This window comes from Musca autumnalis, unplaced genomic scaffold (assembly GCF_047663935.1).
Source record: "Musca autumnalis isolate F117 unplaced genomic scaffold, ASM4766393v1 scaffold_1, whole genome shotgun sequence".
NCBI classification, from domain to species: domain Eukaryota; kingdom Metazoa; phylum Arthropoda; class Insecta; order Diptera; family Muscidae; genus Musca; species Musca autumnalis.
Window position 1 is genome coordinate 262312187 of NW_027411644.1, and position 23673 is coordinate 262335859.

Genomic DNA, 23673 nt, shown 5'->3' on the forward strand with positions numbered 1-23673 from the left:
TAATACCTCGACCTTCACACCATCATCATTTATACGCTCACCATCAGCATTCTTCAAGACTCCAATTGGCTCTTTGGAGGCAAGACCAGCAGCTACTTTAACTTGCCCAAATGTTTTATTATTAACGGTTATACCCTCTAAGAACCCCTGGTAACGTTCCTGTTCATATATTTGTATGGCATCAGCTATGATCCTATCCAAATTACGTATATCAGTTCTTAGACCCGAGAATCCTGTCGGATCCATTGACCTACGTAAGTACGCGTAATTCTTCTTCTTTCACGTATGAACCTCAAAATCCTGGGAGGTAGGTCTCATAACGTCTTATTACATGGCCTTCTTTTTGGCACAGAAACCTGAATTGCATTGCGGAAAACTGTTAACAGGTTTTCCATCGCAGTGTCAACTTCCTCGACAGAAACATTTCTATCTACTGGCAAGCAACAATCTGATAGTCCTTGAATGTTTTGGGCTCCACCTGTGAAAAACTAGCGGTACTCAAAATTATTTCTAGTGCCATATGATCGGACTCAAATTCGTGGGCAGTTGCGCATGCCCTCCCGCCAAGCAAAGACAGGCCAGGAGTGCGAAAAAATATACAATTGAATACTGGCTACACAACCAAAATCCTTATCCTCAAAAAGTATGTATTTAGGTTGAATTCTGGACCCTATCGACTAAAGCATAAAAGTGTTGCGGAGGAGGTACCAAAGGAATGGATGGCATTGTCCATCCATCTTATTTTGGGAGTTTTTTTTCGATATATTGCGCGCCATTCAGTCATTTCAGTTGGTCACCGTATAACTTAGAGGTTTTGGACCACTATGCAAGGAAGCATAGGCTTGCCCATCAAAAACATCGGTCTAATTTGCCAAAAGGTCATCGAATAGATCCTAAACTGCACTTAAGCAAAAATTTTAAACTAAGAAGTTTAACTACATTTTGACAAAATATAAGGAAATCCAAACTTGGGGCTAAATTGGCATTCTCCGTTCAAGATTTATCGCGCACACCATTTAAGTGACATTTTTGCATAAAGTTTTTTCGCACAACAAATGATTGTCAAAAATTATTTTTGTTGCGTTGCTGAATGAAACAACTCGGCACAACATAGCAGAAGTACATTGCAGCAATCGTACGGTTTTCGTCTTTTTGCATTGAAAATGTCTGGTTTTGTTTTAAGAACGAAACGATTCAGAGAAACTGAAAAGTTTGTGACGTTGTGTGATTGGTACGGCAATAGTTTTGTTTGTTTGCGTTCATTGGCCTGAAGTCTCCTAAGAAATTCGTAAAACGAACAAGAAAAGACGAATCATTGTTCACCATGACAAAGTGAGCTCTCACACATTGATTCAAACCAGCGCCTTTTTGAAAGGACAAAACGTCGAATTGATGGACCATTCGCCGTACAGCTCTGACTTGGCACCCAGTGACGTCACTTGATTCCCGGACATCAAGAAAAATGGCATGTTCGACGCTTTTCGTCGCCAGAAGATACTGTTGAAGTCTTCAGAAACCATGTTTTGGAGGTGTTCAATTGGAGTGGAAAAGTGTTTCAACAATTGGTTTAATCGCATGAAAAAGTGTATAAATCATCCTGGAGACAACTTAAGAAAACAATAAAACTATTTTTGATGGTAAATATTCTCGTTTTCATTGTTAGACCAACAATATATCGAGCAACTAACCTAAATATGTGCAATCTCAGCCAGAATCTTGTCAATACCCAATAAACGTGCGTGCATAACAATATCGTATATGCAGGTTGTCTTTGTCTTACATATGTATATACATATGTATATCACAATATTTGTCTTAAAACTGCATAAAGTTTTTGCTTGGTTTCACAAAACAAATACATATTTTTCTCATAATTACAAACTTTATAATGAAAAGTCAACAAAAAATACCATTAAGATTATTCGGCATATTTACTTTTACAAAATGTTTATTTTATTTATTTTACTTATCATTCTCAACATCTGCAACATCTTCCAAGCCATGTAAGCAATACAAAATCCCAACAGGTCAATCAGTTTACAAAATTAATCTGTATGGAGACATATCGACACAAATAAATTAAATTCATCCAGCAAATATTCATTTATTTGAATACAACTTCAGCAGATGGACAGATAAGTTCATCAATTTGATGGATTTTAATTTAAAAAACCGCAATTATTGATTTCAATCAAATGCAAATGAAATCGATGCAATGTTACAACGATAAAATAACGCACACACTTGAAAAATTGAGACAGATGCTTGGCTACACTGGTTTACAGAACCATATGTTTATCTGTACGAATTAAAATCGAACAGCAACAATTGTACAATACAAGCATTATATTCAAAAAAATTTAACATGCAATTTTAGTTATGCATTTCGAAGTAATTTAAACAACAGTTTTTATGACTTAAGAGAAATAATTCGCATTTACATTAAGCTGGATCATAAAGTGGAGCAGTGGGCTGAATACACAATTTCGTGGCGGCGCACAGTGTCACGACAGAGTCGATAGAAAACATTCCAATTAGAAGGATATTGAATGTTGGCATTGATATGTCAAGTAGTTTTGTTGGCAATAATTGCTGGCAATGTGCATTTTTTTCCATATCTTCCCAAAATTAACAACATTTATTATCTTCAAATATTTGAATATTTTAAGTAACGGTCATTATAAAATTGATTTTTAGGTGCTTTGGATGTAATAGACTTGGCTTCACATTTGTTTGGTAAATAGTGATCACATGGTGTTTACAGTTACCCAGGTCTGTAGTTCCTAATTCATCAATTTTGTGAAAAAAATTTTAAAATATTAATAATATTAATTGTTGTTTGAGTTGTGGAAAGTGAGTATTTCAAATGTATAAAGGTGCCAGCTGCAGAGCCTGCAGACAAACATGTTATTTATCTTTCTCAGTGACCACCTCATTAAGGGGTTACCCCCTTTTTAACAAAGCACATTGCGGTGTCGATTGAAGCTTGAAAACGAATGGACCGATCATCATAAATTTTTGTGGGCTTATTATGTACTTAATAATGTTGTATTTATACGAGGGAATTTTAAAAATATAAATTTAAAAAATGGTGAATAGCACTGTGCAGCAGCATTTTTGGGGGGTGGAAAATTTCTTTTGGGGATGAAAGCCCTTGATGAGTATACTAAGAACCCAAAAGGAAATTTTCCCCATAGGTCAAGTTTCTGAGATATCGCGTGATTAAGTTTTTGATTTTTTCCCTATAATACTTGGTAAAATAGCTCCATATCCCCGTTTGGAGTTGTTGTAGCTTTATTTTGAGGTGAAATGTCTTCAGTCAAATCGATTGCCGAATCTTTTTGTAGAACATTTCATTCGTATAACTCAATGCATTTCATATCCTTTTCGTCCTTTATTTCTTGAACCGTAGTGAAAGTACCAGAATATGAGATTTTTCAGCATCCAAATATTCTACAAAAATGTTTCTCAGAAGATTTTAGGTACGGTTCTCTTCGGCACCTAATCAATATTGTCCGCTTTCATTGTCCTTTTTGATGTTTACTCGGTTTAGGTTCAGAAAAAACTATGTTTGATTTTTCTGTATATTCGGCATTGGTTATTTATTGGTATGTAGACTTACCGTATATTCCGACATTAAAACGGATTTTTGATTTGAAGCGAATTAATTTAATTTGATTGACAACTCTATAAGCTTTTTAACGGTATACATATAAGTTTAATCGGTTACTTAAAACCGGTTCAAAAATCCGTTTTAATGTCGGAATATACGGTTCAAAAATTGAGATAACCGGATGTATCCTCCAAGAAAATTTGTTATTAACGTGTTCATCATTACAAGAGCTATTTGTGGTAAATATTTCAGAAGCACCCCAGATGCCTACATAAGCAATAACTAATTGGTAAGTCTACATACCAATAAATAACCAATGCCGAATATACAGAAAAATCAAACATAGTTTTTTCTGAACCTAAACCGAGTAAACATCAAAAAGGACAATGAAAGCGGGACAATATTGATTAGTTGCCAAAGAGAACCGTACCAAAAATCTTCTGAGAAACATTTTTGTAGAATATTTGGATGCTGAAAAATCTCATCTTCTGGTACTTTCACTACGGTTCAAGAAATAAAGGACGAAAAGGATATGAAAGGCATTAAATTAGACGAATGAAATGTTGTACAAAAAGATTCGTCAATCGATTTGACTGAAGACATGTCACCTCAAAATGAAGCTACAACAACGCCAAACAGAGATTTGGAGCTATTTTACCAAGTATTATCGGGAAAAAATCAAAAACTTAATCGCGCGATATCTCAGAAACTTGACCTATGGCGAAAATTTCCTTTTGGGTTCTTAGTATACTCATCTAGGACTTTCATATCCAAAAGAAATTTTCCACCCCCCAGACTTTGAGTTCCATTTTGTGTCACAGTGTAGTCTAAAGCGAAATTTGGATTTTTTAAAAAAAGGGTCTTTCTGACCATTAATCGGTCAAAAAACTTTTTTAAGGAAAATTCTCTTATTTAAAGACAAAATTTTGATATATTCAATAAGCCCACAAAAACATATGTAGACTGAACACCAAATTTCAATCATTTCGGTTGGATAATGTGGCTAAAACCTTACGAAATAAAATACTAGTTTCACCCTTCTAGGGGTTCGATCGGATGTTTATTGATCTAAGTACTATTACGTTCTAATTCAATGAAATGCGATAGTGATAGGCTTGAGGATACTTGTAGTAAGGATGGTGATAAGGAAGACCAGCTGCTATGAGTGATCGGGAATGATGATGTTGATTGATGTTTCAGTGTTGACGATGTTCGTTAATGACTAGACAGCGGAATCCTATGCAAATGCATATATGGTTAGGATGGTCGTAGAAAAAATCTGATTAAACAGAAACTAGTTTCATCACAAAATAAAACGAATTAGGCCCAGACATTTTTGCACATTTTGAATATCGTGCATATTTTTACATATTTGCATAAAATGAGCATATGCAGAACCATATGCAAAAATATATACAAGGATTTGTTGTCTAAAAATCCCACCGAAACTTTACACCTGAAATTAGTCCGCATGGGTCCACGTCTTCATATAACCCCCATAGAACGGTACCTCCCGATTTCCGATATTTTGAAGGTTATGGCCTACACATCACACTTAAATGGCTTCGTTGGGAGTATAAAACTTTCCACCTGAAATTTGTCAGTATAGGTCCACGTCTTCATATAGCCCCCATAGAACGGTACCTCCCGATTTTCCGTATTTTGAAAGTTGTAGCCGCAATATCCCACCTGAAATTTCTCGCTATAGGTTCACGTCTTCATATAGCCCCCTTAGAACGGTACCTCCGGATTTCTGGTATTTTGAAGGTCGTGGCCTCAATATCCCTCCGCAATGGCTGAAATTTGGTATTAAGTCTTCCTTGTAGGTATAAAACTCTCCACCTGAAATTTGTCAGTATAGGTCCACGTCTTCATAGAACGGTACCTACGGATTTCTGGTATTTAGAAGGTTGTGGTCTCAATATTCCTCCGAAATGGGTGAAATTTGGTATTAAGTCTTCCTTGGGGGTATAAAACTTTCCACCTGAAATTTGTCGCTATAGTTCCACGTCTTCATATAGCCCCCATAGTACGGTACCTTCCGATTTCCGGTATTTTGAAGGTTGTGGCTTCAATATCCCGCCAACATGACAGAAATTTGGTATTAAGTCTTCCTTGGGGGTATACAATTTTTCACCTAAAATTTGTCGGTTTAGGATCAGGGGTTGCATAAAATTCCGCTGTCTATTAGTGACGAACTGCGTTGATGATCGCGTTCTACACTGGTCGGGTACGACGAGCCTGATTGACAATCGGGTTATGCGCTGTTTGGGAAGGTGGAGCTGTTTGACATTCGGGTTTTACGATTAAACGATAATCGGGAATGTGCTGATTGCTGATTATTCGGTTGACGACACTGTGATGAACTTCGGGAACTCGGCGGACGATGATCGTTAACTCGGCTGATGAACGAAGATGATTGATGACAGCTGTCGATGAACGGAAGCCACGAAGTGGTTAATTCTACGATTTAGTGATGACGGGAACGACGATGTAATAACTGACGCTACTATAGCTACGGCTACGAACTCATAGAAACTACAACGGCTCAGTGTGGTACAGAAAGAAGATGTCTCTGTGTGGGACGGAAAGCCGAAATCTCCGTGTGGTACAGAAAGCCGAAGCCTCCGTGTGTGACAGAAAACCAAAGTTTCTGTGTGGGACAGTAAACAGAAGTCTCTGTGTGGAACAGTAAACAATAAGTCTCTGTGTGCAATGTATCAATAGAACCGCCACAATGGGTAGTCCTTTCCAAAATTGACCAACACCCCACCATGGTGGATAGCAAGCCCCCAGCAGTATCAATCTGACGAAAACTGGAATACTAAAGACTCAACTGGAATCAAGTGAATGCGAATTATTGTGCATTGATTACAGCAAGCAAATGACTTCAATGCATGACTGGCGTACATGGAGGTGCTGCTGAGTGCATATCGACATATTGCTACTATGATGGTAAGGGAAGGCTGTAGGTGTCGCTGTATGTATGTGTGTCACCTTACACTTAGGGATACGCAAGTCGACTTTCGATTAATCGGTTCGTCGACTTTTTGGTTTGAAAACTCTAAAAATCGAAGTCGATCTTTGACTTCACAGAAAATCGAAAGATCTATTTTCTATTTTGATTATTAGATTTTTTCACTCAAAATCGAAAGATCAATTTCTGTTTTGACTTTTAGATTTTTGTAGTAACGATAAGAAAAAACAGGGATATTGAACCATTTTCTCAAGCGTTTATATGTGACAATCAAAAATTCATCACGCAATAACTCAAACTTGATCTATGGCGAAAATTTCCTTTTGGGAATAAAATCGAATGATCGAAAAGTTCACCTTTCAGTTCTGTGTAAAAATCGAAAGATCGATTTTTAAAATCTAAGTAAAAATCAAAAGATCGATTTTTGAGTTTTAACCAAAAATCAAAAGATCGAAAAGTCGACTTTTGCTTCGTCATACGTATCCCTAGTTACACCGTTCCAAGGAGGCTATATCAAAACGTGGATTAATACCAAGAATTCTCTGCAGGTAGGCCGATAGCCCTAGTTGCTAGTGCTTTTTTTATTATAATTTTTATTATAATTTTTAATTGTAATAAATATTTAAAAAAAAAAATAAAAAAATAAATCTCTGCAGGTATATTTCCCAGCCATGGCGATGACTAAATACCAAATATCAGTTACTTCGGTTGGATAATGTGGCTAAAATCTTCAAAATACCGAAAATCGGGCGGTGCCGTTCTATGGGGGGCTATATCAAAACATGGACCTTTGCCCAAAATTTTTATTGGGAAAGTTTTTGTGTCATCTGAAAACGCTGCACCTTAAAATTCAGCCTATTTGGTTGATAAATTTAGCTAAAATATTAAAAATATCGAAAATTCGAAAGTATCGTTATATGGGGGCTGTACCAAAACGTGGACCGACCTTCCCATTTTTTTGCCCTCGACATTGTCGGCCTACAATAAATACTTGTACCAAAATTGATCCACCTACGCCAACTCCTTCTATTTTGGCCACGATGATATTTTTGCCAGGATTTTCGCAAGGATCTCCTTACCTTTATAGCCCCAGTGAATACGAAATGTAAAATTTGGATATTGTGTCTAAAATCTTCAAAATACCAATTTATGGTTTTAATTCTGGCTTCCATAAAGTTATCTTAAGTTATTTATGTCCCGAGAAGTGTTATTGGAATATTTCGATCATTTCCTTACTGGTTTATCCAAGGACTGTAGTCCAGTGTCATCGCATATGTCGTAGCTATGTAAAAAACCACACACACACACAAACTAAAACTAAAACTGCAACACTAAGTAAATTTATTGCATAAATAATGTTAAATGATCAGCACTCATAGATGATGGAGCTATGAGCGTGAAGATGAGGTGGTAGCACAGGTCAAAATATCTGCTGCCTGCTGTTGCATGGCATTATGATCGGCGTTTAGTGAATTGCACATTTAAATTGATTGTGTGGCAAGTCAGCTGATGATATAGCAACAGTGCGCTCGCTGCACAGCACATTATTGCCAAAACAATAGACCAGAGACTAAAAAAGGAGGTTGGTGGCAGGCAGGCAAGTGACTAGCAGTAGCCACACAGTCTACAGCTATTACAAATTCCGCCGCCAAAAAAGTGTGTTACATTGCATGTTACAAATTATAATTACACTTCAAAAATAATAATAAACTAACAGTTCGTGCAGCTTCTAAAACATAAATAAACGTTCAAATAACACTCTGTGAAAATGAAGTGTGTGTAGCAGCATAAACGTCAAACGTCATTGTTTAGCACCTTCATTACGCTATGTAGGTATTGCATTTTAGTGCTATTGTGGTTTTTGTGCTAGATTTTTATTATTTAATTTTTTATTTAATTTTCGGTTTAAGTTACGTTAGACAATATATCCGCATATGGCAGTAAAAGTTGCGGTGGCTATGGTGATGATGGCGTTATGGCCATTATTATGAATGATGAGCTAGCTATACAAAAAAAACAAACAAAACACTTAACAAACACTCCAGTCTGGACAAAAGGCAATCAGCACAAACCGCAGTAGTTGGTTACGGCCAGATGTAATCGAAAACTTCACACAAAAACTGAAGTAACAGAACTAAAATATTAATTATGCTGACTAAGCGTAATGAACGAGTATTCACAATTCATGGAGTTGAATTTTATTTCATTTGAGTGAATGCAATAAAACATGAATGGGAATACAGACTACAAATAAAAATATAATGAAATATGTATTTTAAAGCCCAAAAAAGAAGCCACTTCAATAACTCTTAAAAACTTGCCAAATAACCACAAAGTGCAACAATAATGAAAATAACGGTATACATGGTCTGACTTGAAACATTATATTTTTAAAAATTGCACTTGATTTTTGGCAAAAAGGCCAGTTCTCAGGGCCAATAAAAGTTTGTTTAAAAATCTATGCTTTGTATACAAAAGCCACGCATTGATTTAGAACATAATATACATGGGTTCAATATATAACCAAGCACAAAAAAAAAAGATGGAAAACATATGTCGCCGCATGTATAACTGAATTGGTTTTAGTAAAATCAAAGCAAATCAAAACCCGGTGGCAAACAATAGGTCAGTTCGCTACTTTACACTCTTTAAACATCTTCATTATTATCCCACATTTTTATTTTTCTTCCAATTATTCTTTCTTGACATTTTCTTAAAAAATCATCCATTGCTTCCAAAAATACTTTGATTTTTAAACAAATTTCCATTGACGCCAAAACCTGACCTTAAACTAAAGGCCAAAACCATAAAAACCGAATTTAAAAACATTTTTTTTTTTTTTGAATTTAAAAAAAAAATATTTTTTTTTTCAAAATTACCGTAAAGCGTTTGCACTGTCCCCCAAATTACCTTTAACCGAGGATTTTTAAACAATTTTCCAAAGTACTCAAAAATACCTTATAGCGTGGATTTCTTTAAACAATTTCCACTGTCCTCAAAATTACCTCGAAACGTGGACTTTTAAACATTATTCCACTGTCCTCAAAATTACCGTTTAAAATCCACGTTTCAAGGTAATTTTGAGGACAGTGGAAAAAGGTTTAAAAATCCAAGCTTCAAGGTAATTTTGAGGACAGTGGAAAAAGGTTTAAAAATCCACGCTCCAAGGTAACTTTGAGGACCGTGGAAAAAGGTTTAAAAATTCCCGTTTCAAGGTAAAAAGGTTTAAAAATCCACGCTTCAAGGTAATTTTGAGGACAGTGGAAAAAAATTAAAAATTCAACGTTTCAAGGTAATTTTGAGAACAGTGGAAAATTGTTTAAAAAATCCACGCTTTATGGTAATTTTAAGGACAGTGGAAAATTGTTTAAAAATCCACGCTTCAAGGTAATTTTGGAAAATTGTTTACAAAATTCACGCTTCACGGTAATTTTGAGGACAGTGGAATAATGTTTAAAAATCCACGTTTCGAGGTAATTTTGAGGACAGTGGAAAATTGTTTAAAATATCCATGCTTTATGGTAATTTTGAGGATAGTGGAAAATTGTTTAAAATATCCACGCTTTATGGTAATTTTGACGACAGTGGAAAATTGTTTAAAAACCCACGATTTATGGTAATTTTGGGTGACGTAGGGGATGGAAGATACCAAGGAACGGTCCTGACAGGCTTTAACATAGCAAAGCCAAGGATTTATCTTGGTCCCTCTTTCATCTCAAGTGGACACTGACCTCCCCGTGGTGTCACCTGGGGAGTTGCCTTTAACACCAATTAAAGGAAGTGAGCTAACATGTGCCGCGCGTACACCCATAAGAACGTTAAAAACTTGGGTTTGGGCGTTGAGTTAGTAACCATCCCCTAAAAAAAGCAGTCTACTATGAAAAAACGAAAGAAAAGAGAAGCAAACCCCTCTAAAGTTGACGAACCCCGCAAACGTTTTAAGGACCATGATCTGCGTATCTGCACCTGGAATGTTCGCACTCTTTATAGAGAAGGTGCAGTTTACGCATTGGCAGATGTTCTTGAAAAGTACAAGGCCGACATTACTGCCATACAGGAAATACGATGGAACGGGAAAGGCGTCACACAACACCTAAAGGTGACGCACTGTATTATAGCTGCCATGACACAAAGCATGTGGAGTTGTAGTTGGTCGGAGGTTACATCTGGTCTCCAGCTTCACCCCAGTGAATGAAAGACTCGCTGCAATTCGATTAAAAGCAAAATTCTTCAACATCAGCTTTATTTGCGCTCATGCTCCCACTGAAGACAAGGATGAACAGAACACAGATATATTTTACGAGCGCTTAGAAGAAACTTATTACCGTTGCCCTGCCCATGACATTAAAATTATACTAGGCGATTTTAATGTCAAAATTTGAAAGGAGAATATTTTTGGCCCAACAGTCGGGAAATTCAGTCTCCACCGTGAAACATCTGACAATGATATGAGGCTGATAGACTTTGCAGCTGTAAGAAACATGGTAGTTAGCAGTACCAGATTTAACGATCTCGATATTCATAAGGGCACCTGGCTGTCTCCAGATCAAATAACAAGTAATCAAATTGATCATGTTGTGATAGATGGAAGACATGCGGAAATGCGGGAGTGTGAACAAATCGAGAAATACAGGAGACAGAATGAAGTCCGAAAATTCTACCAAAGAGTGAAACATCAAACTGATGGCTTTGGAACTGGGACATCCTCCTGTAGAGACCAGCAAGGTAATCCGGTAACTGATACAAATAGTGTGCTAAGGATATGGAAAGAGCATTTTTTCCAAACTGTTGGTATCCAATAGTAGCGAAGTCGACGAAGATACCACAGATCCAATCCCAGAAGATGGTATTGAATGTATACCACCGGGCCAAGATGAGGTAAAGACAGCAATAAACCGGCTGAAGAATAATAAGGCAGCAGGAGCTGATGGCAAACCAGCCGAGCTGATTAAAACCGGAGGCGACACGCTGATAAGGTGTATGCATCAGCTGGTTAGCTCCATCTGGCAGGAAGAACGCGTACCCGACGATTGGAACCTGAGCATCCTGTGTCCCGTCCATGAGAAAGGAGATAAGACTTTATGCTCCAACTATAAGGGCATAAGTCTTCTACCTATCGCCTACAAGATAGTGTCATGGATATTGTGCGAACGACTAAAGCCCATGGTCAACGAAATAATTGGACCATACCAATGCGGCTTTAGACCTTGCAAGGCCACCATTGACCAGATATTTACCCTGCGGTAAATCCTGGAGAAACCCCAAGAGATGCAGATCGACACCTACCAACTTTTTGTCGATTATAAAGCAGCCTTCAACAGCCAGCTACGTTCAAAGGTATTCCAAGCCATTTCTGAATTTGGTATCCCCGCAAAGTTCATTCGGCTTTGTAAAATGACCCTAACTGACACCAGATCTTCAGTTAAAATAGGAATGAACGTCTCCGAAGAGTTTTGTACCAAAAGAGGTTTCAGGCAAGGAGACAGCCTTTCGTGTGATCTTTTCAACATCCTGCTAGAAAAGGTTATACGAGAGGCAAACGTCAAAAGAAGTGGCACAATCTACACCAATAGTCACATGTTACTTGCTTATGCTGATGATATAGATATCATGGGACGATCAGTAAAAGAAGTAACCGATACCTTTATGAAGGTCGAAGGAGAATCTGATAAAGTGGGTCTGGCGGTAAACGGCAAGAAGACCAAGTTGATGGTGTCGACGCGCAATGCGTCCATTGAGATCGGACCAACTGTTGAAGTTGGTTCCTATAATTTTCAGGTAGTAAAAGACTTCGTATACCTCGGCATGCCGTAAACACAACAAACGACATCAGTTGTGAAATAAAAAGAAGAATTGTATTGGCCAACAGATGATATTTTGGCTTAAGTAAACACTTCAAAAACAAAGCCACAACTCGTCAAACAAAAATAAGGCTTTACAAAACACTGATAGTACCCGTGCTGATGTATGGTTCCGAAGCCTGGGTACTTGCGCAAGCAGATAAGGCAGTGCTTGGTGTGTTTGAGAGAAAAATTCTTCGAAAGATCTACGGACCAATCTGCGATGACGGTGAATATCGACATCGTATGAACCACGAGCTGTATCTGCTATACAACGACATCAATATATTTAAACGTATCGAGATGCAGCGATTGCGTTGACTAGGCCATATCATAAGAATGAGCGATTATGAACACACTAAAAAGGCGTATAAATTCGAGCCACATGGCGGTGCACGCAGAATTGGCAGGCCAAAGAATAGATGGCGCAAACAAGTGGATGAAGAGATGACAAGGCGCGGTATTCCACTAAACAGAGAGAATTGCAGATCTTTTCTTAGTTCGGTCTATGGAACAAATGTTCTGTAATGGACCAGCGGCCAGCTAAGTAAGTATGTTAATTTTGAGGACAGTGGAACATTTTTTAAAATAAATTCACGCTTTATAGTAATTTTGAGGACCGTGGAAAATTGTTTTAAAAATCCCCGCTTCTAGGTAATTTTTTTGATAGTGGAAAATTGTTTAAAAATCCACTCTTCAAGGTTATTTTTGGTGGTAATAAAAGTTGTTTAAAAAATCTACGCTTTATGATAATTTGGGGACAGTGGAAAAGTCCACGCTTTATGGTCATTTTAAGGACAGTCGAAAATTATTTTAAAAATTCACGCCTTATAATTTTGAGGAGATTGGAAAATTGTTTGTCATTACCCAAGGAAGACTTAATTCCAAATTTCAGCCATTTCGGAGGGATCTTAAGGCCACAACCTTCAAAATACCAGAAATCCGAAGGTACGGTTCTATGGGGGCTATATGAAGACGTGAACCTATACCGAGAAATTTCAGGTGGAAGGTTTTATACCCCCAACGTAGACTAAATACCAAATTTCAGCCATTTCGGTGGGATATTGAGGCTACAACTTTCAAAATACCGAAAATCGAGAGGTACCGTTCTATGGGGGCTATATGAAGACGTGGACCTATAATGACAAATTTCAGGCGGAAGGTTTTTTACTCCCAACGAAGACTTTACACAAAATGTCAGCCATTTAAGTGTGATGTTGAGGCCACAACCTTCAAAATATCGGAAATCGTGAGGTACCGTTCTATGGGGGCTATATGAAGACGTGGACCCATGAGGACAATTTTCAGGTGAAAAGTTTCATACACCTAACGAAAATTTAATACCAAATTTCAGCCATTTCAGTGGGATATTTAGACCTCAAATCCTTGTATATATTTTTGCATATGTGATAAAACGAGTTTCTGTCTAATTAGATTTTCTCTAGGACCATCCTATCCATATATGCATTTGCATAGGATTCCGGTGTCTAGTCATTACTTGCTTCCCCATATCCATTTTGTTGTCTCTTGTTCAGAATTATTTGTTTTTCAAATGTAATTTGCGGGAATATTCTGCACATCATTCTCCGGAATTTGTGATTGAATTATCTTGTTGGAAACTAAAACACATGTAAAAAATTCCTATGAATATAATTGGCCATGTATTTCCCCAACCAAATTTGCAATTTTTCAAGGTTAAAGCAAAAGTTCCTCTTACCAAATCATTTTCAACAGATAATTATTTTTAATTTGTTGTTAACTCTTGATGGTTTGGCTAATTGTAAATGAAGTTAAGTTACAAATACACGAAAACTAGCGAAAAAACACATTAAAATATTTATTGTAATTTTCGCTTACACGTTTTTGGCTATTTGCCATGTAACACATCAAGATGGATTACTTTTAAAAAAGTATTTATATTTGATTATATTTATTGAAACGATAGTTGTTGAGTTTATAGTTTAGGAGGTAATGGATTTTCAGTTAACGACTTTTTTTGTTATAATGAGTAGGTTAGGTGTTAATCACGCCGCCTCTTCAATATTCAAGCTAAGACAACAGTGCTGTAATACCATCAGTCGTTTTTTCGTTTGTAAATGTCATCGTGAATGAGTCTTTTGCTATAGAGTTGTTGATGAAGTAACAATTAACTCTGTGAATAGGGCGCATAAACATTTGATGGGCATGAAAATTCCATGTTTCGTGGTGGAGTGATACGAAATTGAAATGGTTTTGGTGTGCAAAAAACTTTAAGAATCGATAAATAGTTAAATCTCAATTGCAATGAAAACTTTTTCAAAGAGGAAAATCCGCCCAAATTTACATTTTGAGAAAATAAGACTATTTTTAAGGAAACGCTTTTACGCTTCTTTATGTTTATTTTATATTACAAGTGACATGCCAAGTACGCTTGGAGGGAGGAAATGCAGGAAATATAATGCAGTGTGACATGTAACATTTAAACGGAATCAAAAGTAAGATTGTTGTCAAAGGAAAACTTTGTCAATACCATTTCGTACCATTCCAAATGTTGTACGCCTTTTAAATTTGAGGAAAATAACATTAAATTGAGTATTGCATGTGTGTATTCTTCCTTCTCCTATGTTCATATTAATGACGAAGAGACTCATCCAAGCAATTCACATTGTAAAATTATATAAATAAACATGCTATATTGCACTTATGTCTATTTATATAGAGTTTAATTAAAATTACATGAACAACAAAATGCATAACTAATACAACAACCAATTATTAAAGACATAGCTTTAAAAAAAAATTATAAAATTACATACAGAATTTGCAACTGTTTCCACCTGCAATTATTTAATGTAAAATTATTGTAACAGAACAATAAAAAGGAATTTTCCACTGTCCAAAAATTACTCTAAAGCGTGAATTTAAAAAAAAATCTACATTGTACCCAAAAATTCCCTAATGTGTGCATTTTTAACAATATTCCACTGTTCCCTAAATTGTGGATTTTTAAACAATTTCCCACTGTCCCTAAAATTACACTAAATAATGGATTTTCCACTGTCCCCAAAATAACCTTAAAGCGTACATTTTTTAAACAATTTTCCACTGTCCCCCAAATTTTTTTTAAACCAGGATTTTAAAACCATTTTCCACTGTCTTCAAAATTACTCTAAAGCGTGGATTTTTAAACAATTTTTTACTGACCTCAAAATTACTCTAAAGCGTGTATTTTTAAACAAGTTTCCGCTGCCCTAAAATTACCCTAAAGCGTGGATTTTTTAACAAGTTTCCACTGTTCTCAAAATTACACTAACGCGTGGATTTTTAAACAAGTTTCCACTGTCCTCAAACTTAGCCTAAAGCGTGGAGTTTTAAAACATTTTTCACTGTCCTCAAAATAACACTAAAGCGTGGATTTTTAAACAAGTTTCCACTGTCCTCAAAATTACCCTAAACCGTGGATTTTTAAACAAGTTTCCACTGTCCTCAAAATTACCCAAAAGCGTGGATTTTTAAACAAGTTTCCACTGTCCTCAAAATTACCCAAAAGCGTCGATTTTTAAACAAGTTTCCACTGTCCTCAAAATTACCCAAAAGCGTGGATTTTTAAACAAGTTTCCACTGTCCTCAAAATTACCCAAAAGCGTGGATTTTTAAACAAGTTTCCACTGTCCTCAAAATTACCCAAAAGCGTGGATTTTTAAACAAGTTTCCACTGTCCTCAAAATTACCCAAAAGCGTGGATTTTTAAACAAGTTTCCACTGTCCTCAAAATTACCCAAAAGCGTGGATTTTTAAACAAGTTTCCACTGTCCTCAAAATTACCCAAAAGCGTGGATTTTTAAACAAGTTTCCACTGTCCTCAAAATTACCCAAAAGCGTGGATTTTTTGTCTAAATCAGATTGAAGTACTAACTGGCCTAATTCATGATTAAAAGAGTGGAAAATTTTAACGTCATCCGCGTACATTAACACTTTACAGTTTCTCACTACATTTGGCAAGTCATTGATAAACAATGTAAATAAGACTGGGCCAAGGTGGCTGCCTTGGGGAACTCCAGATTTCACATAAATTTTGTTAGAAATGGCACTACCCAATGTCACAGCTTGAATTCTGTTTGATAAGTATGATCCTATCCAATTTAAAGACGATGTGGAGAAGCCCATAAGATATAGCTTCAACAATAGTAGTTTATGATTCACCTTATCGAACGCTTTACTAAAATCAGTGTAAATACAGTCCGTCTGAAACCGATTTCTGAATCCATCATTTACAATCGTTGTTAATTCTAAAAGATTTGTGATAGTGGATCTATTTTTCCGGAAGCCATGTTGGAAATTGGATAAAATCGATGAAACTCGAAATGATAAAACGTCGGTTATCATTTTTTCAAATAGTTTTGGAATTGCATTTAACTTAGCTATTCCTCTGTAATTGGATGCATCCGTTCTACTCCCCGACTTAAATAACGGAATAATGAAAGACTGTTTCCAAATTGAAGGAAAGTAACCAGTATTTATAGATTTATTGAACATGATAGAAAGAGGCAGAGCAAGATTTTCTGCACAATTTTTTAAAATACATGAAGGTATTCCGTCAGGGCCAGGAGTAGTAGAGTATTTTAAGTTTTTTAAATTACTTAAAACTGCAGACACGTCAACTGTTGGTAATTGTATAGGGGGATATTCAGGAATACAGTAGGGATAATGAAAGGAGTCAACGTGTGACTTATCACTATATGTCGTTTGGAAGAAAGATGCAAATATATTAGACATTCCTTCATCATCAGTTGCAACCATTGATTTGAATTTAAGTGTTTTGGGGATAACGTTAGAACGACGCTTACTATTTATAAATCCACTAGCTGAACCCGGTGCGCTTCGCTACCCCGAATAAGGTAGAATATATTTTGATACATTTATTTGTAGGCCAATTTTCGTCACACATTCGAATTTTCATTAAAATCGATTACCCGGTATCGTGTTTGGTCCATCAAATACGTGAAATCGGACGAAAATATATATGGGAGCTATATCCAAATCTGAACCGATTTCAATATAAATTGGCAAATTTATTTCTAGGCTCAATTCCGTCACACATTCCAAATTTCATTGAAATTGGATATACATAGCGTGTTTAATGCATAAAATACATGAAATCGGCCGAAATTATATATGGGAGCTATATCCAAATCTGAGCCGATTTCAATATAATTTGGCAAATTTATTTCTAAACCAAAATCCTTCACACATCCAAAATTTGGAGACATTATCTGTTACCATTCTATAAATATTTGCATACAAAATCTAAATTTTTGGAGGTACCTCCGATTCTGATGCTATATCTCCGGATCAACGAGGAATTTCAAAAATTTTTATAGCCTATGTTACTTTCAGGCCATGTAGTGATATACTCTGAAATTTTCAGGAATATCGGTTCAGCGGTTTTTGAGTCCATAAACTTCAAACAAACAAACAAACATACAAACAAACGTACAAACATTTTTCTACTTTATATATATAGATAAAAGGAATTAGGATTGTGTATTAAATCGTTTTTTATTTTTGTTATATATTTTCCATAGAGTTGTTTGTTTAGTAAAGTATATTTCGATCTCATAACCGAATAGTTAGTGAAATCGATAGGATTGCCAGTTTTTTTAAACATTTTGTATAGTTTATTTTTCTTATTTTTTACTTTCGATAATGTAGGAGAGTTCCATGGTGGGCCAGATTTACCAATGATTGATGTTTTCGGAACAGATTTAGACATCAAATTATTTAAAGTTTTGTAAAATATGTTGATCATCTCATCAAGGGAGGATACCGATTGAAAAAATGACCAATCTGTGGCATTTAACAAAGAATTTAATTGGGGATAATTAGTTCTGGTAAAACTATATTTAGGTAAATCTAAACATTTTTTGGCAGATTTATTTACAAAAAGAGCTGAGGTGACTTCTATTATTAAAATAGGATGGTATTTATCCTCAGGTGTGACTAGAGGATCACATCTATGTAGTAGCATATCACGCGGATGACTGGCAAACACCAAGTCAAGGAGTTTATCTAAACAGTTATAAACATTATTAATTTGCGAGAGACCAAAGCTAAACAAAGGACTAAGGAATTGGTTGGTACGTTCATTAATTTGAATAGGTAAAATATCAATATTGTCACTAGTCTGAGACCATATAATATTGGGTAAATTGAAATCGCCAAGTGATATTAAAATGTCGTTGGTTTTTGCTGATTGAAAAGTATAAAGGATAGATGAGATGTGTTTCATATATATTTCACTATCAGAACATGGAGGTACATACGAACAAGTTATATAAATTGATACGTTTTTTAAACTCACTTTAACAGCAACAATTTCTATATCACACGCTAAAGGCAAAGGAATTTGTTCAGATGAAAACTGGGAAGAAACTGCGATAAGGACTGCACCGCCTCTGCTTTTAATAGTATCAACGCGGTCATGTCTAAAGATCTGAAATTTATGACAAAGAATTTCGGTATCGAGTACACTGTTGTGAAGCCAAGTCTCAGTAAATGCAATTATATCAAAATTAAATTCAAAACTTTCGATAAAAAGGGATGATAATTTCGTGTTGAGTCCTCTAACATTTTGATATGCTATACTAATATCATTGACAGAAGGTATAATATTTAGTTTTTTGATTGAGATTTAGGTAAATAAGCAATATCTGATTTTGGGATTTCTTTAAAAATAAATTCATGAATTAAGGCTTTTTTAGGCCAAAAAGACGGATTTACAATGGCTTCAAAGTCATCTTCATCAACGGTTATTCTAAAGGAAACTTTATTACGTCTTGTGGCATATGTATATTTATATACTTTAATATAGAGATTTTTATTCATTTTGTCTCTTATATAACATGAAACGTCTTCTTCAGTTGTATCTAAGGAGAAACGACCAGCAAATATAGTCTTTTTAGGGACAACAACTTTCAATTCACGACCTTGGAATTTCGGAGACCTTGGAGTTGGAGATTTTGGTGTGTTCATCGGAGAATAGAATGCATTCGAACAAGACGGAGTGTCATCTATTGTTATTTTGTTATTATCAATTGTCGGCACAGTATTTGCAGTATTATTTAATGAAGAATCTTCAGTATTTAGGATGTTGATAGTAGGAAGAGGCAAACGATTTACTTCTTTGTTCAAATTTTGTGGAATGGTATCAGATGTTTTTTTTCTTTTGCGAGATGAATTGTCTGGGGAATGAAGAAATTGATCCAGGCATGTAGTTTTCTCCAACATTTCTTACCCTAAAGCGAGGATTTTTAAACAAGTTTCCACTGTACTCCACGTTTAAGGCAGGTTTGGGACAGTAAAAAAATCCTTTAAAATCCACGCTTTAAGGCAAATTTGGGGACAGTAAAAAAATCCTTCAAAATCCACGATTTAAGGCAAAATTGGGGACAGTAAAAAAATCCTTTAAAATCCACGCTTAAAGGCAAATTTGGGGACAGTAAAAATCCTTTAAAATCCACGCTTTAAGGCAAATTTGGGAACAGTAAAATATTCATTAAAAATCCACGCTTTAATTTGGGGACAGTAAAAATTCCTTTAAAATCCACGCTTTAATGCAAATTTGGGGAGAGTAAAAAATCCTTTAAAAATTCACGCTTAAAGGCAAATTTGGGGACAGTAAAATATTCATTAAAAATCCACACTTTACGGTAAATTTGGGGACAGTAAAAAATCATTCAAATCTACGCTTTAAGGTAAATTTGGGGACAGTAAAAATTCCTTTAAAATCCACGCTTTAATGCAAATTTGGGGACAGTAAAAAATGCATTAAAAATTCACGCTGTAAGGCAAATTTGGGGACAGTAAAAAATTCATAAAAAATCCGCGCTTTAATGCAAACTTGGGGACAGTAAAAAATCCTTCAAAATCCACGCTTTAAGGCAAATTTGGGGACAGTAAAATATTCATTAAAAATCCACACTTTAAGGTAAATTTGGGGACAGTAAAAATTCCTTTAAAATATACGCTTTAATGCAAATTTGGGGACAGTAAAATATTCATTAAAAATTCACGCTTTAAGACAAATTTAGGGACAGTAAAAAATTCATTAAAAATCCACGATTTAAGGCAAATTTGGGGACATTAAAAATTCATTATACGAGTAAATCGACGCTTTAAGGCAAATTTGGGGACATTAAAAAATTCATTAAAAATCCACGCTTTAAGGTAAATTTGGGGACAGTTAAAATTCATTCAAAATCAGCGCATTAAGGCAGTAAAAAATTCATTCAAAATCCACGCTTTAGGACAGGTTTGTTGACAGTAAAAAATCTATTAAAAATGCACACTTTAAGGGAAGCTTGATGCGAGTAAAGAATTCATTAGAAGAATTCATTAAAAATCCACGCTTTGTGGCATGTTTAGGCACATCACAAATTTTATTAAAAATCTAAGCTTTAAGGCAAGTTCGGCGACATTAAAAATTTCATCAAAAATCCACTTCTGATGCAGGTTTGGGGACATAGAAAATTCTTTAAAAATCCACGCTTTGAAACAAGGTTGAGGACAGTAAAAAATGCATAAAAAACTATATTACAAATCCACGATTTGAAATAATTTTTGGACCATAGAAACACTAATCACCTACTCTAAAGTAATGTTACCGTTTGTGGAAAAATTATGAAATAAAAAATATTTTTACTGTTATTTTGGGAACAGTGAACATTTTTAAAAACCGTTGTTTTATGGACGACATGACACCTGCAACTAATAGAATTGTTAGAAACGTTACTTCGATATTGTTATGAAATATTTTATTACAAAAAAATAAAAATAAAGGAACGAATATTGCATGTCATAAACTTAAATTTTGAAATGACATTTTTTGCAAATACATATTTCATGCAACCTAAATGACTCCTCAAAGACACACATGTCCACAATACAAATGGTTTATTTCATTGTTAACTTAAACTAAAGGCAACAAAAACAAAAAAAGTCTGCAACTTTTTTGTTTGTGGCTTGCTACCAGTTGCTGCTGCTGCCGTTTTTGATGTGCATCAGTAAACCAATGAATGTAAAAATATTCATATTTATATCGGCAATGAAAGGTTAACTTTAGCTTGTTGTTGACTATTGTTGTTAAATGTCAACAGTGATATGTGTCAAACGAATGAATAAAAAACAACAATATTCAGGAAGGTAACTACCAAAAACAATGTAGAGATGAAATCACAAGCGCTGCAGGAGTTATGATTAAATTCGAAAATAAGTAACAAGATATACAAATAATATATGCATAGCTTTGTGAAATTGAATTTTTAAAAAATATTTCATTAAAGTTTCGCCAAACATATTTTAAAGATTTTCCTAATACTTCTCTTTGTACAGAAAACAAATTATTTTTTCATAATAAATTCATAGTTTTCTGTTATCGCTGTTACATTTGAAAGGCCGAAACTAAGATTCAATTGTATGTAGCTCCGCAATTAATTTATCATTTGACTGAATGAAATACTCTCTTCAGGTTTCTGCATTAAGCTTAATATTCCACTATACATTTTTTATAAATTTGTCAAATCATCATTCTCTGCCAACAATTAACCTTAATGAAACCTCTCCACAAATTATTAAGTATTTATTTAATTTGAATATTTATTATTTTTGTTTTCATTTAATTGCATAGTATATTTATGAATGCAAAATGACATTATTTTTTAGCTACTTCTCCTCTGTCGTATAGCACATAATTATTATATTATTAGTTTTAATATAAGCTCTTCATATAAACAATAATGACACATTAGTAACGCTACAGCTAAATAAAAATTAATTAATTACTAAAAAAAATGACAACAAGACAAAACCTTTATTCGTCACAATAACAAAAGACAACCAAGCGACATAAAGACGCTTAAATACATCTGCCACCACGAATTTGAAAAAAGGTTATTTCACAGCTTATTCTTCTTAAACAGTTTTTTTCAGTATTTCAGTATTGAACTTTAAATGTCAACGGTTTGCTTGAACAAGAAACAAGTTAGGTATGGCAAATGCTAGTCAGTTAGTAAAATTGCAAATTCCACTTTGCCACTTAACAGAGGCAATTTCGTTAACTCAAATCATAATCATATTGTTAAGAAATAAGAGAAAATTTTATAATTACGGTTTGGTTAATAAGTGTTATAAGCCTATATTGGATCTGGTTTAAAAAATTCACGTCTTAAGATTATTACAATGAAAAATAGTTTAAAAATCCACGCTTTAAGGTAAATTTGGGGACAATGAAAAATAGTTTAAAAATCCACGCTTTAAGGTAAATTTGGGGACAATGAAAAATAGTTTAAAAATCCACGCTTTAAGGTAAATTTGGGGACAATGAAAAATAGTTATAAAATCCACGCTTTAAGGTAAATTTGGGGACAATGAAAAATAGTTTAAAAATCCACGCTTTAAGGTAAATTTGGGGACAATGAAAAATAGTTTAAAAATCCACGCTCTAAGGTAAATTTGGGGTACAATGAAAAATAGTTTAAAAATCCACGCTTTAAGGTAAATTTGGGGACAATGAAAAATAGTTTAAAAATCCACGCTCTAAGGTAAATTTGGGGGACAATGAAAAATAGTTTAAAAATCCACGCTTTAAGGTAAATTTGGGGACAATGAAAAATAGTTATAAAATCCACGCTTTAAGGTAAATTTGGGGACAATGAAAAATATTTTAAAAATCCACGCTTTAAGTTAAATTTGGGGACAATGAAAAATAGTTTAAAAATCCACGCTTTAAGTTAAATTTGGGAACAATGAAAAATAGTTTAAAAATCCACGCTTTAAGGTAAATTTGGGAACAATGAAAAATAGTTTAAAAATCCACGCTTTGAGGTAAATTTGGGAACAATGAAAAATAGTTTAAAAATCCACGCTTTAAGGTAAATTTGGGAACAATGAAAAATAGTTTAAAAATCCACGCTTTAAGGTAAATTTGGGGACAATGAAAAATAGTTTAAAAATCCACGCATTGAGGTAAATTTGGGAACAATGAAAAATAGTTTAAAAATCCACGCTTTAAGGTAAATTTGGGAACAATGAAAAATAGTTTAAAAATCCACGCTTTAAGGTAAATTTGGGGACAATGAAAAATAGTTTAAAAATCCACGCTTTAAGGTAAATTTGGGGACAATGAAAAATAGTTTAAAAATCCACGCTTTAAGGTAAAATTGGGGACAATGAAAAATAGTTTAAAAATCCACGCTTTAAGATAAATT

General features: G+C 34.7%; 2 protein-coding genes across 4 annotated transcripts in view; both read right to left on the bottom strand.

The window, feature by feature from the left end:
• Positions 1–23673, bottom strand: part of PH4alphaEFB (prolyl 4-hydroxylase subunit alpha-1) — a 147400-nt gene that overhangs the window by 101031 nt on the left and 22696 nt on the right. The gene's annotated exons all lie outside the window — the stretch shown is intronic.
• LOC141391480 (uncharacterized) overlaps positions 5831–23673 on the bottom strand; it is a 28994-nt gene continuing 11151 nt past the window's right edge. The window contains exon 2 of the mRNA XM_073964362.1: positions 5831–6042. Coding sequence (XP_073820463.1) covers positions 5831–6042 — 212 coding nt within the window. The remainder of the gene's footprint in view (positions 6043–23673) is intronic.